The sequence below is a fragment of the Pezoporus wallicus genome, unplaced genomic scaffold, assembly GCF_028554395.1.
Source record: "Pezoporus wallicus isolate ANWC-B61680 ecotype Strahan unplaced genomic scaffold, APGP_CSIRO_Pwel_v1 contig_3365, whole genome shotgun sequence".
Taxonomy (NCBI): Eukaryota; Metazoa; Chordata; class Aves; order Psittaciformes; family Psittacidae; genus Pezoporus; species Pezoporus wallicus.
In genome coordinates, this window is record NW_026640883.1 from 3,741,309 (window position 1) to 3,753,558 (window position 12,250).

The following is a 12,250-nucleotide window of genomic DNA, read 5'->3' on the forward strand; positions in this document are numbered from 1 at the left end:
CCCAGGAGGTGTGAGCCCTCTTAAACTGCCCTGCCACAATCTAGACAAGAGGTTAGAAGAAACACATGTAATCATAGCTCAGCTTTAGGTAGCAGAGGTGGGATGCAGTTTGCTCACTAGTCTGCACTGGCATACAGTGCTGCCTGCACATGGATGCCACTGCAGGTCTCAGCATCAGCAATAATGCCCACAGGCATGGTCCATCAAGCTGCTCACCTGGCTCAGCATTTCTCACCCAAAATGTGTTCAAAATGTGATTGATTCAGAGCTGCCCAGTGCTGTTGGTCTGGAATTGAAACATCTTTTAAATCTGAATAGTTGAGAACTTTGTAAAGGATGTGAGTGCTTCATAAGTGATAAGGCAGCACTGTGCACAGAGTGGGGCTGGTGAAGGTCCTATGTGGGAACCATTACCTGAAGCAAAGAAGAGTTACTTCTGAGTCTCCTCACTTGAACACAGGTTTATTTATTCCACCTAGCTGTAACCGTTTGCCTGAGATAGCTGAGAGAGAAGCCTTGTCTGCTTGTCAAGTCAGTGGAAAGTCTGTAATTCCAAAAGGATGCTTCCACTCATAAGTATGCTACATCATTTCTGGGGTTACCTATCTCTCTCCACTGAGTATAGAGAGCAAACAGAATGTATTCGCTCTGTTTGATAGGATGAACACATGCTTTGATGCATCTTGGCTACTAGTGCAATCACTGCAGCAGGGATTTTTTTCAGCAAAATGTTTGACTTCAAGGGAGTTTTTTATGGGTTTTGTGTTTCTTATCTGAAAAATTCAGAATTCAATCTGCACAGGGTGTTTGGGGCAGGTTTCAGCAGGTTTATGTCAAAAAAGAGATTTTAATACAGTTTCAGCGATGGTCAGGCTGCCTCGTTGCACAGGTTCTAACTGGAAAACTCCCAACTTCGGTTTTCTTTGAAAAATAATCCAACCTTTCAAGTCTAACAGCCAGTGTTTACGAAACGTCTCCTAAACCAGCAAAACCTAAATGGTTTGATGGATATCATCTTTCAGCCCAATCATTTTTCCAGGTTTTCAGTTAGCAAAACTTTTCATGGTCTTATCATGACCTTATCGCCTTGCCCCAGAACAGAACAGCCCTACAAAACATCCTCAAAAAGGCAGGGAAGAGAAGATTTCCTGTTTTGACCAACTGAAGTTGCAGTGACTGCCACCATGTTGAGCTCCCACAGGCGCTCAGTCTCCTGAATGAAGAAATGGCAATTCCTTGGTTGATTTTACTTTATTAATTACAAGAATATTTGGTCAAATAAAAGAGAACTCTTCCCAGACCGTGCCCTGATCATCAAGCTGTGCTCAGAAACATGCAATCTGATTATCCTCATTTGAGCAAGCTGTCAGGGTTTGTGACCCAGCAGGAAGAGGGGTTATTAACAACTCAGGTATTTATAGTGCAGATGTCAGTAATTTGGAGTATTTAATCACAGCATACTTTGATTTGTCCTTGGCAAGCTGGTTGTGCCAAGGGTCAGGGATGCATATGGAGCTGGTCTGGGACTATCTAATATCATCTGATATTGCCTCATTCTTGTATATGAAATATACAAGGAATACTGGCTCCAACCTCTAACCAAATCATGCTGAATTAACTCATCTCCATCCAAGGCCAGATCCTCTATATCTAAGACTCAGCTCCATGTGGTCTTAAAGAAGCTCTGGATGGGGATGGGGATGATTTGGTTTTTTCTGACTATGGGCATATATTTTGCTTGCAAACTGTCTCAGATATGAAATTTCTCACATATTATAAAAAGGTCTTTTCCGAGTGCCCAGAGAAGGTGCACAACCTAATCCTGTGGCACTGAGATGATAAAAACACACCCTGAAGGAATGAATAATTGAAGCCCAGCCCTAAATATTAATAAGATACAAGGGGAAGAGGACATTTCCCTCAACTTTGCACTTACCGAGCTGCCTGCTTGCATTTAAGCAGAGATACTCTCACAACCACTCCAAGCTCCTTATCCCCCCCTCTCCCTCCCCTGAGAAGACTGTGGATTTCCAAACTAATGCTATCTTCATCTGAAATTCCCCAGCACATTTTGTATTCAAACCTCAAGAGGAACATGGTGGTGTTTATCAGAAGATGTGCTCCAAATGCAAATGGAAACAAAGGATGCTCTCCGAGTCCCCTGCCACCATGGAAGGGAGAGCAGGATGCACAGAGGGATGGGGCACAGTGAGCAGGGGCTTTCTCTAGCTATAGAGATGCCCAGCCAGGGCTGCTTGACACGATGCTGGGGTGATAGGGGGGATATTAAAGGCTCCTAGTAGACCCTTTCCTCTTGGTTAATACGCTGGTTTGGGATATGTTTAAAACACACTGACCCCAGACTGGCATACCAACCCTGGGGTTAAATTTATTATTCTTTCAAAAGGCCAGCTCTCAAGGAATGTGATGGTTAAAGCCTTTTCTAGAGACCACAGCATCTGTGCCTTCTGACCACATAACACAAGGCACATTAGGGAAACCCCCTCATCCCTGCAGCTCATGAGAGAGTTGGGTGAGCTCCCAAAGGATGGTGTGACACGGTGATGGGACAGCCAGAAAACAGGTAGGATAACTCATCGCATCCCTTCCAAACATGTGCCATGAGACTACACCAGCTGTCCAGGCTGTATGTGCCAAACCAACACATCCCACTGCCAGGATGCAGCCATCCTGAAGCCACCAACCCCCTGCTCCTCCTGCAGCAACACAGAGAGCACATTAAACAGAGAAAACATAAGAAACAGGAGGGGTTTTATGGGGTCAGATGGCATTACCATCCCCTTTCTTTCCAGTGCTGATTTTCATCGGGCAGACATCACTGCCTCTCAGAAGCAAATGTGTCCGTGGGCATCCACCACATCCCAGATTTAGAATGATTTTTAACAAGCTACAAAGAGCAAAATAAACAGCACTTGATCTGCAAGCTCCCCATTCTTGACAGCATCCCCAGAGGTGGTGGAAAGCCGAGGAGATAGCTCCTTGCTTTAATTGGTACATTAAAATTCTTCCAAGCCGCTACATGACTCTTAATAGGCAACTTAATTAAGCACTAACCCAGTTCATACTTCTACCCTCCAGAGGTTCTTGTTTCAGTTTTTATTTTGTTTTTACTTTTTACATCCAAAGCCATGGGGAGTTTTGTCCTAATCATGTAAAACAAGCTGAGGCCAGTGACACCAGGCAACTTATTTAACTCCTGACACCTCTGCCAGATGCCCAGGCCTGCAGTTTCTTCCCTCGAAAGAAGACGGAGTGCTCTGGGAATGAGGTGTGAATTGGAACAAGAATGAATGTCAGTAATCCTTAGCACCAGGAGCCAACACACCCCCACTGACTGCAAAAAGGAGACAGTGCTGGGCAAAGCCAGGTCTTCTCCAGGCATCAGGTACCAACAGGAAGGTGGTTTTTACACCAAAAGACTGAGGAGCCTCATTCAGCCTCTCCTGAGCATCTTCCGAACTGCAGCTGCACTCCACGCTGTCCTCAGCCACACACCACACAGAGGAGACAGCTCAGAGCACCACACGAGAGAGAGGAAGTACAAAAGAAAGGAGATTCCATCCCCTGATCCCCAGGAGACCTTTAATAACCTTTCATAACCCCAGCCCCTCATCACTACTCACTGTGTGCATCCTGAACGTCAGGCTGGGTTGGTGGGTTTGCTGAGGAGGTCCTCAGCAATGATGCTCTCAGAAGTTTTCTTTTTCTTTCTAAGGCTGGGCTGGGGTAAATCAAAACTTGCTCCAATAGCTGTCACGGAAAAGGATGGGTTTAATAGTCACACGAACAATAGTGGGGCTTCCATTAAAGGTGAGTTATGAGCCATTTAAGTTAAAAAACAACTGGATTTTACTGCTGCCAGGCACACTTAAGGTAATACCCACACACTGAGGAAGGAGGAGTGACTGCAGAGAAGCCAAGTAGTCACCCAGCCTATGGAGGGAAGGAGCATTTGTTGCTGGTGATGAATACACATGAATACCTCTGCTTAAGGAGAAATGGTCTATTTGCCTCAAAAGCCTTGTACACCAACAGGCACATTGACAGTGCACACATCATGATTCCTGATTGAATGGTGAGCCCTATGTGGGTTTTCCTCAATGAAAAATACGATCTGTCTCCTGTGCAATGTTTTTATTCCAAAGGGAACAAAGAATTCCAGAGCCTCCAAACACAGCAGTAGCAGAGCTGAAGACTTCTGGCACAAACATGGACAAACAACTGGGCAGGGGACAATGAGAGAAGTCCTCTGGTGACATGAGTCAGGGTGGACACATGCACCTTGAGTATAGCTTGCACTTGCTGAAGTCCTGTCCCACGGGTAGAAACAGGATCAGGTGGTGGTGAGGTACAACTACCCACTGAGCTCCTGGGCTAGATGAAATCATCAAGCATCCCTGTAAGAGAGGCTGTGTAGTGAGCAGAAATGCGCTTTGCAGCATGATCTAAACCTATGAGACATCCACTGGGTTAAAAAAACTGCAAACTGAATGGCTTGAAATAGACCATTGCGAATCTTGTTAATGAAAATGCCCCTTCCTTCCCACAACAACAGAAAAAAGCCAATATGGAAAAAATAAATGAAATGACACTTTTCACTTGAACAGTCTAATTTTATGGTATTTTTCTGTGGGTGGCACTCAAACAAAAATAAAACCCAAACCTGACAGGAACTTGGTCTCCATTCATTCTTCTTGCTCCTCTCTTCCTTAACTTTTTCCTTCCACCAAGAGAGGGGAAGGGAAAGACCCCCCAAGGTAAGCATGCACTGATGGCATAAACCAAAACCTGCGAGAAGGGAAATTAAAAAAGGCATCAAGGAAAGTTTAATTCCCATTAGAAACCTGAGGCTCAGAGAGGAAGAGATATAAAATGTAGTTGTGTTTTCAAGGTGTGAACAGGGAGAGAGGCAGATGCCTTGGAGTGAGGAAAAGTGTGTCAACCAGCTCAGTCCATGAAACACACTGTGCCCTTCTGCTGAGGTGCCAAATCCAAGAAAGGGGTGAAGATCTCCAAGCTGTGACATGGCAGATTCCCTGTAACAAAAGCCCTCAGGGGTGATGTGGCATGGAGGGACAAGCTGGGGGGTGAAAGCAGGAGGTATCTGCTGAGGCTCCCTGGGTTGGTGCCTAGAGAAGACAAGTCTGGATTGCTCCACTTCTGGCCCTTGTGTACGGAAGACTTTGGGAAAGAGCAGCGAATTTCCGGGATCCGAGTGGGAATGGCCCCAAGTTGACATCTGACTGAAAAGAGGAATCCATGTGGGGAAAAGGTCTAATAAGGCCACTCAAACCTAGCAAATTGCTTTTGGTGCTGTGCTCCCCCTCCCCATTGAAGTGCCTGAACCAAACACAGTGGATTTGGGTCAAGAGGACAAAATCTTCCCTGGCTGCTGTGTCTCACCATTTGGTAGAAATCCTCCTCTTCCACCTTCCTGTGGGAAGCACCTGCCCTTGAGTTTGAGAAGAGACCTACCAGGGCTGGGTCTTTGCCAGGACATCTGGGACGCCGCTCTTGGGAACATCAGCGGTCAGCAGTATCTGCTTCAGCTTCCACCACTAACCTGGAGAGCAGTTTCCAGCCTCAGAGGTCTCCCACCATTCCCCATTTGTCAGAGCACAACCTGGTCAGACCCCTCACTCGCCCTTTGTCCCCATGGCACAGTCAATACCTAGAGGCAACAGAAGCTGGCAGATACGTTGTCCTCCATCTGTTCTAGTCCACAGCACAAGCTCATGAGACAGTGTGGCCTGGCTGATGTGTGAGCTGGGTTTCCACAGGCACAGCTGAGATGAAAGCAAATACAACCAGGTGGTGAGGGCAAACCACTTGGATATGTAAATATATGCTCGTACCTGCAGGGGCTGCGGTGTGAAAACGACCTTTCCAAGCACTTACTGCACTTTTGGTTTATCACTTTCTTTGATAACATAGCTAGGAACCTAGGCAACTTTATCTTCCCAGGCCTTTTCTGTTTGGCTGCATGATACTGCTTCCAATTTCCAGAACTCCTGAGGGAAATGCTGATTTCTATAAATCCCTATAGAGATTTCAATTAATCTCTCCAGAGATTAGCATTTCCACCTCAGAATTTCTTGGGAGAGAAAGGGGAAGAAAATTATGTATACAAACATTTTCATATGCACTGAACATCTCTTTAAAATACCAGGAATTTGAGTTGCCATTACCTGATTGCTGTTTCTAGATACGATATTGAACTTAGGTTTGATCAAAACACCTTCAGCATGTTAAGAATTACTTCTTTTAATAAACATATTCTTACCCCATCATGTAACATCATGGACGACACTTTGATGCACCTGCACACAGTGATTTTCAGACCACAAAGCACAGAATTTCTCCGGTGAGGGAGCTCTCCTACCTGCTTTTAACTTGCAGCAGCTCACTTCACCACTAGATGTCTCTGAGCGCTGCTTGGGATGCAGAGCACAGTTTCTGGTGCCCAAGGCCAGGCCGCTTTCAACCCTTCTTTTGTCCATTGTATGCACTGAGGTTTTTTTAACTTAATAATTGCTTTGTGTCCAGGAAGAGCTGCAATTCCATGATACTGCCCACACACCCTGCACTGCCAAGGGTTATACAAGTATAACAATGGACAGAACTGGCCTGGGTGGCCTGCACACATAAACCTCTGCCGAGTGTCACCACGTCCCTGCGCGATCTGTCACAAAGCACAAGAACAACTGACTACTCTGGTCCGTAATATCTGTCCAGTGCCTGGCACTGGGCAGCCCTGCACATGTTTTGTTACTGTCTGAGCTGGATGCACACATAAAGGTGGAATTATCTGGTTCTTGCCCTTCTTCAAGCTGTCACACCCAACACGTCAGACGGCAAGAGAAGGCAGATGGAGCAAAGAGTGGGTTGCAATCTTTTATTCAGTAATCAGTCCTGCTGTGTGGTAGCATCTTAGCAACTGGAACCCAAAAATGCAAAAATACTGAGTTTTCAGCAGTGAAAAAACAGGCAGTATAAAATATTCCAGTATTGCCTCTTAGAACCATTATTTCAGTAAGAGCCCTGTTTCAAAGGCAACATGCTTATTTAGTTTGCTTGCTTTCTATTCTCAATCCCTCCCCCCCCAGAATTGTTCAGACAGTAACCTCATGACCCCCATCCCACCTGCACACATTATGGGGAGCCAAACACTACATGAATCTCCTCCTGATTCCCAAAGGTTTACTGAAGAACGTTCTCCCAGTGGTGTCAACGGTCAAGAAGACACAGATCGTTGTGATACGGAGTGGTCCTGATGTTCTACACACTGCAGACAACCGTGGTGCTACTGAGCTCCGAGGAGAGGCTCCGTCTCCCGAATGAGCCACTGGAGAGCTTCGTGCCGGCCTTGCCTCTCCAGTTCTGCTCCAACTACTTCTCTGCACTTCCAATGGTAGTTGTCCACCCAGTTACGCTAGAGAAAGGGGTGGGTATGACATTCAGCATAACCACAGAGGAGTCGGGGCCCTTACAAGCTGTGTTCAGGCAAACATTTGTAGGCCCTTAAGTGCTTTGGGACTTAGAAGTTAGGCTGGGATGGGATCCTGTCCCAAAGAGACAGAGCTCTAATGTATGGAAGCGACTTGTAAATTTGGTATGAGTAGGAACTGAAGCAATTGGTCCCAGGTCTTCAGAAGAGCCAAGGTTCAGTTTAGCTAACAAGTATTTAAAGCCTCTGCAAATCACTGTCTCCAGCAAGCCAGAAAAGCTACACTGGCATAGTCTAGTAAACAGCTTTGCAAACTTCTAACTGAACAATGCCGCCCTGAGACACAAGTTGCCCTATTGATCAGAACACGTAACCTTACAGCAGATTCTGATACTCTTCACAGTCCCCTTCAGAAAAAGGAAACGCAAACAGGATTGTCATTCAGAAAAGGAGGATGGATTGAGGCAGAATAAAGAATATGGTAGAAAAACAAGGCAAAACACTAGTGAAGGTGGTGGGAAACCTGAACAGTAAGTTTAGAGTATGAAGCTATTCAGGACATAAATGCTGATGAGACGTATCACTGATGTCTGCTCAGAGTCCATAGGTACTAAAAATGTGGTGTGGCTGAATGGGACTGACCATAAGCAGATGAAAACAACATAAGACATAGTGTAAGTCTCTGGGGAGAAAGCATGATAGTCTCATAGAAGTAAATTAAGGCAGGAGTAGGAAAAGAGGAGAGATGATAGCAGCAAATAGATCCAGTGAACTATCAAACAAATCATTGGAGGGGCCCTTGCTGCCTGTGACGACATAGAATAATTTAGATGGGAAAGACCTCTGGAGAGCTCATCGAGTCCAGCCTCCCACCCAGAGCTGGATCAAGTTTAAAATCAAATCAGATTGCTCAAGATCGCTTGCTGGATCAACCAAATTGAACAGAGGCCAGTGGTTTTTATAAAGAGAACAGAAGAAGGTGGCGCTAGTGCAAAGAAGGCAATACAAACCTATTGTTTCACTTACCTCTTTTTGTGTCAGCAAATTAACATCAATCATTTTCGCCTGGATTGGAACCAGGGTTAAGGGTTCAAAAGTCAGGCTCCCTCTGTTTTTGAAATTATACTGCAGCAGAAAGACAAATGGGGTTGTAAATCTTTAGGAACAGCTCCAGTCAGATCACGCTTACCCCACAGTTCATGCCATCACTACAGAAAAACCCATGTAACATTCAGATGAGAGGGCAGCAACTTACTGTTGAAAATAACATTTTTCTTACAGCTCAAGCAAAGAATCTCAACATAAACACTAGTTATTTCCTTTCAATAGTCACTTCTTAAAGGTCATGCCCCATGTCACAACTGAACAGGACTGAGCTTGATACTGTACAGTCATTTTCAGTCTGGCATTTCTAAAAGCATAACCCAGCCAGACTGGCAGTTATAAAGTCAAAATCTGACTGCAGTTTTGTTTCTACTGCCACTGAGGACTCTCTATCAGAGAAGAAAATCCTGACTTCAGAAGATCAGCTAACTCTACAGCAATAACTTCAAGGGGCTGAACAAAGATGTTTTGACACCCACATGGAAAACATTTTGAAACTACTATCACATAGTTGTTTTATATACACATATGTGTTTGAAATACACATTTCAACCTATGGAAACTCTGCAGAAGCAGAACAGAACTGTCATCTGTGTCTCTATTAGCAAGGGAGACTTAGAATCAGTCTTCACCATAGTGAGGTTTTGGAGACCTTGTGTAGGATTCAACTGTCTGCAGCATGGTCCCACCTCAAGTTCCAGTACTTTAAAGGTTTACAACCAGTGAGTCATGGAGAAAGGTGCATCTGGAGCACGTCATTCACCTTGGTTTCAGCAGGGATCACAAGGACGACATTTTCTATTCGGATCCCGAAGGACCCATCTTCATAATATCCAGGCTCTGCAGAAACAGACAGTAATTAACTAAGCCACATAGCTTCACTGTGCAAATACTTATTCCCTATGGCCAAACTTCCACTGCATGGGTTTAGTCCGCTGAAGTCACTAAGCAATCTTGACATCAAGCATCCACAGAGGCAAACAAATTTCTTACTCTACTTAATCTGCACATAAGCCCTGAGCAAGGTTAAAGCAAAAGTTCTCAAAGAGAGGAGAAACAAGACAGACAGCCTTCAAGCTCAGAAAGTCTCCTTGCAAGTCAAGAGAGAGCACAGAGTACATGTGTTCCAAATACCTGATACTAATGGTGCCCTTACAAGTTGCGTTCAGCCAAAGACAATACTAATGCCTTTACAAAAGGCAAGTGGGTAACACCTTCCCCAAAAACACTTATTTTAGAGAGCGCTCCCAACTCCCTGACAGGACTATGCAGCCCTGAAGGAATGTGCTGTCTCTCAGCAAACCTTGACAGGCTGCTCATGTACTATTGGAAGAATACGGCATGTAAAGATTTAATAGCTGCCTCAAATAGCTCATAGTAAAGACAGGATTAGCTCCTGAAAGCTTGGTGTCCAGCTTGTACTGCAGCCAGCTCTTCCACTGCAGAATGGGAGGCAGCATGCCAGAGCCTGGCTGGTCAGCAGCACAACTCTGCTGAGGCTTGCACTGTAGAGAGCAGGCTTGCAGCACCCGACTGCAAAGATGCTTTATGGAAGGTGAAAGAGTTAAAATAAGGATCTTTACCTAGAAAGTTTAAATGACAATTAACACGCTGAGGAGGCAGGACTAGAGCTTATGATCCCATCTTTCTTTTACACTGCTGTCAGATTTATTCCTTCTGCATCTTAAAGAGCTTGGTCCTTCCCCAGTAACTAGAGAGAATCACCAGTGATAAATACCATCAGAGACAATCATTCCAGCCTCCAAGGGCTCGTCTGCAAAGGTTTTGTAGCTAATGCCACAAGGACCCTCATGTACATTTAGGAATGAGCCAACTCCATGTCCTGTCCCGTGCAGGTAATCCAAACCACAGTCCCACAAGGCAGAGCGGGCAAAGGAATCTAGAAGGTGACCTGCAGGCCAAAGAGAAGAGACGGACATGGAGAGAGAATGTGATGAAGTCAGGCTCCCACAGAGAAGCTGATAATCACCCTGAAGGTTCAAACCTGGAAAACATGCAAAAAACCCCCAATCAACCAACCAAAACCCCCCACCATCAACCAAAGAAAGCAAGTCATTGGATTGTTACAAGTTACAGGGTAGACTGGGCAAGCCTCATGTTCAAGCCCTTTCTAAACTAAGAGCCCCTGTCTCTCTGATTGCACAGTTCTTCAGAAGATGGTCTGTAACAGAAACATTGCACTGCTGCTTGCTCCACAGGGGTTTTCATAAAACAATCTAGTGGTTAAATATTGCACTGAGAATTCAGCACCTTTCTTAAAGGTAGCTGCACTAAATAAACTCAAAATAGATGACTTGCCAATTGTATTTGGTGAACTAATCAGCCAGACTTCGTCTGGATGGCCAGTCATTTCAGATTGTTTCAACCTGCCTGTGAACATCAAGCCCGTATGTTCAAGCTCAGACACCCTGCAGTTTTAGTTGGGGTTTCTTGTACCACTATGCAGCTGCTTTTTCCTCACCTACACAAGAATGCAAACTGAAGAAAACTCTAAAAAGAAAAGTCTTTGTGCAAGGGGTCTCATCAGGGGGAAAATAGCTCTGCAACAAATTCACCAGGGGTGAATGTATGTCACAGCTTCTCCTGCACAAAATCAAAACATCTCCTTCCTGCGTCATTTTTCCATGCTGCTCACTGACAAAAGAGATTCCACATTACCTGGAACAGAATTACCCTGTCCTTTTGGAGCTGGAAAGTGACCTCTCACTTTGACAGGGCCACAAGGAAAGCATAAAGACAACTTCCAAGGACAGAAAGGCCACAGATGTGTTAGAGTGCCACTGAGTGATGAAAGTCACTATCAACCTAAATGCATTTCAAATGCCCTTCAGACTTTCTCCCTCAAAATTTTCAGCACTGGTTGATGTCGAGAGAGGTGGCATCCGTAATCCAGATCCAAAATATTGTGATGGAAACAGACACAGATAGTTACATCAACATCTGCCTAACACATATGGACCTGTCAACCATAATGTTGCTCTCAGACCACCAGTTCTCCAGAGGTCACTGCTGTGGTCAAAACACTCCAACTCACCAACCCACCTTTGGTTCCATTTGGGAAGATGGCTGCACTCACAGCTATATGTCCCTTCAGTACATAGGTGAAGCATTCCTGTCAAAGAAATGTGTGCCATAAGTAAAAAGGGAGAGTCAAAACTTCCCCAGGAATGGAAAGAAAGACTGCATCTTGTGCAAATTGCAGAGGACCTCGGAAGGCTTGCTCATGCTTCCCAGTGGCTGGCAACGCCAAAGCAAACCATGAGCAGAAGGACTTTAAATTACTCTGAAGATATTTCTCTGCTCGTTACAGAGAGTGTCACTAACTCAGAGCGCAGGTTTAGCAGCAGGATTCACCTGACCTACTTGACTGATTTTCTCCGTGGCTGTAGTTTTCCTTCCTGAGCATACCCTACAGCACATTTTCATCACCCGGTGAACTATAATGATGAAATTAGTTTTAATTAAAGAAGCAATTTAAAATAAACAAAATTACACTGCTGAATTTCCAACACAGACCTCCTCAAGTAAGTCTGAGACTGTTTTTTTATATGGTACAGTAGACACAAACCACTACTGCAGCCTTGCATTAGACATTGAGCTTTGCACTAAATTAAACCCCCATGTTGGACAAGCCAGTAACATCTATCTTCAGCCTGC

At 44.9% G+C, this 12,250-nt stretch overlaps 1 protein-coding gene across 3 annotated transcripts in view; it reads right to left on the reverse strand.

Moving 5' to 3' along the window:
* Nucleotides 1–6,902: 6,902 nt before the first annotated feature.
* XPNPEP1 (X-prolyl aminopeptidase 1) overlaps nt 6,903–12,250 on the reverse strand; it is a 34,063-nt gene continuing 28,715 nt past the window's right edge. For all 3 annotated transcript variants that reach the window (XM_057420921.1, XM_057420920.1, XM_057420923.1), the window contains 5 exons: nt 11,636–11,705; nt 10,311–10,484; nt 9,336–9,412; nt 8,495–8,593; nt 6,903–7,453 (listed from right to left, as the gene is read on the reverse strand). In XM_057420921.1, the coding sequence (XP_057276904.1) occupies nt 7,325–7,453; nt 8,495–8,593; nt 9,336–9,412; nt 10,311–10,484; nt 11,636–11,705 (549 nt within the window). In that variant the 3' untranslated portion in view covers nt 6,903–7,324. The remainder of the gene's footprint in view (nt 7,454–8,494; nt 8,594–9,335; nt 9,413–10,310; nt 10,485–11,635; nt 11,706–12,250) is intronic.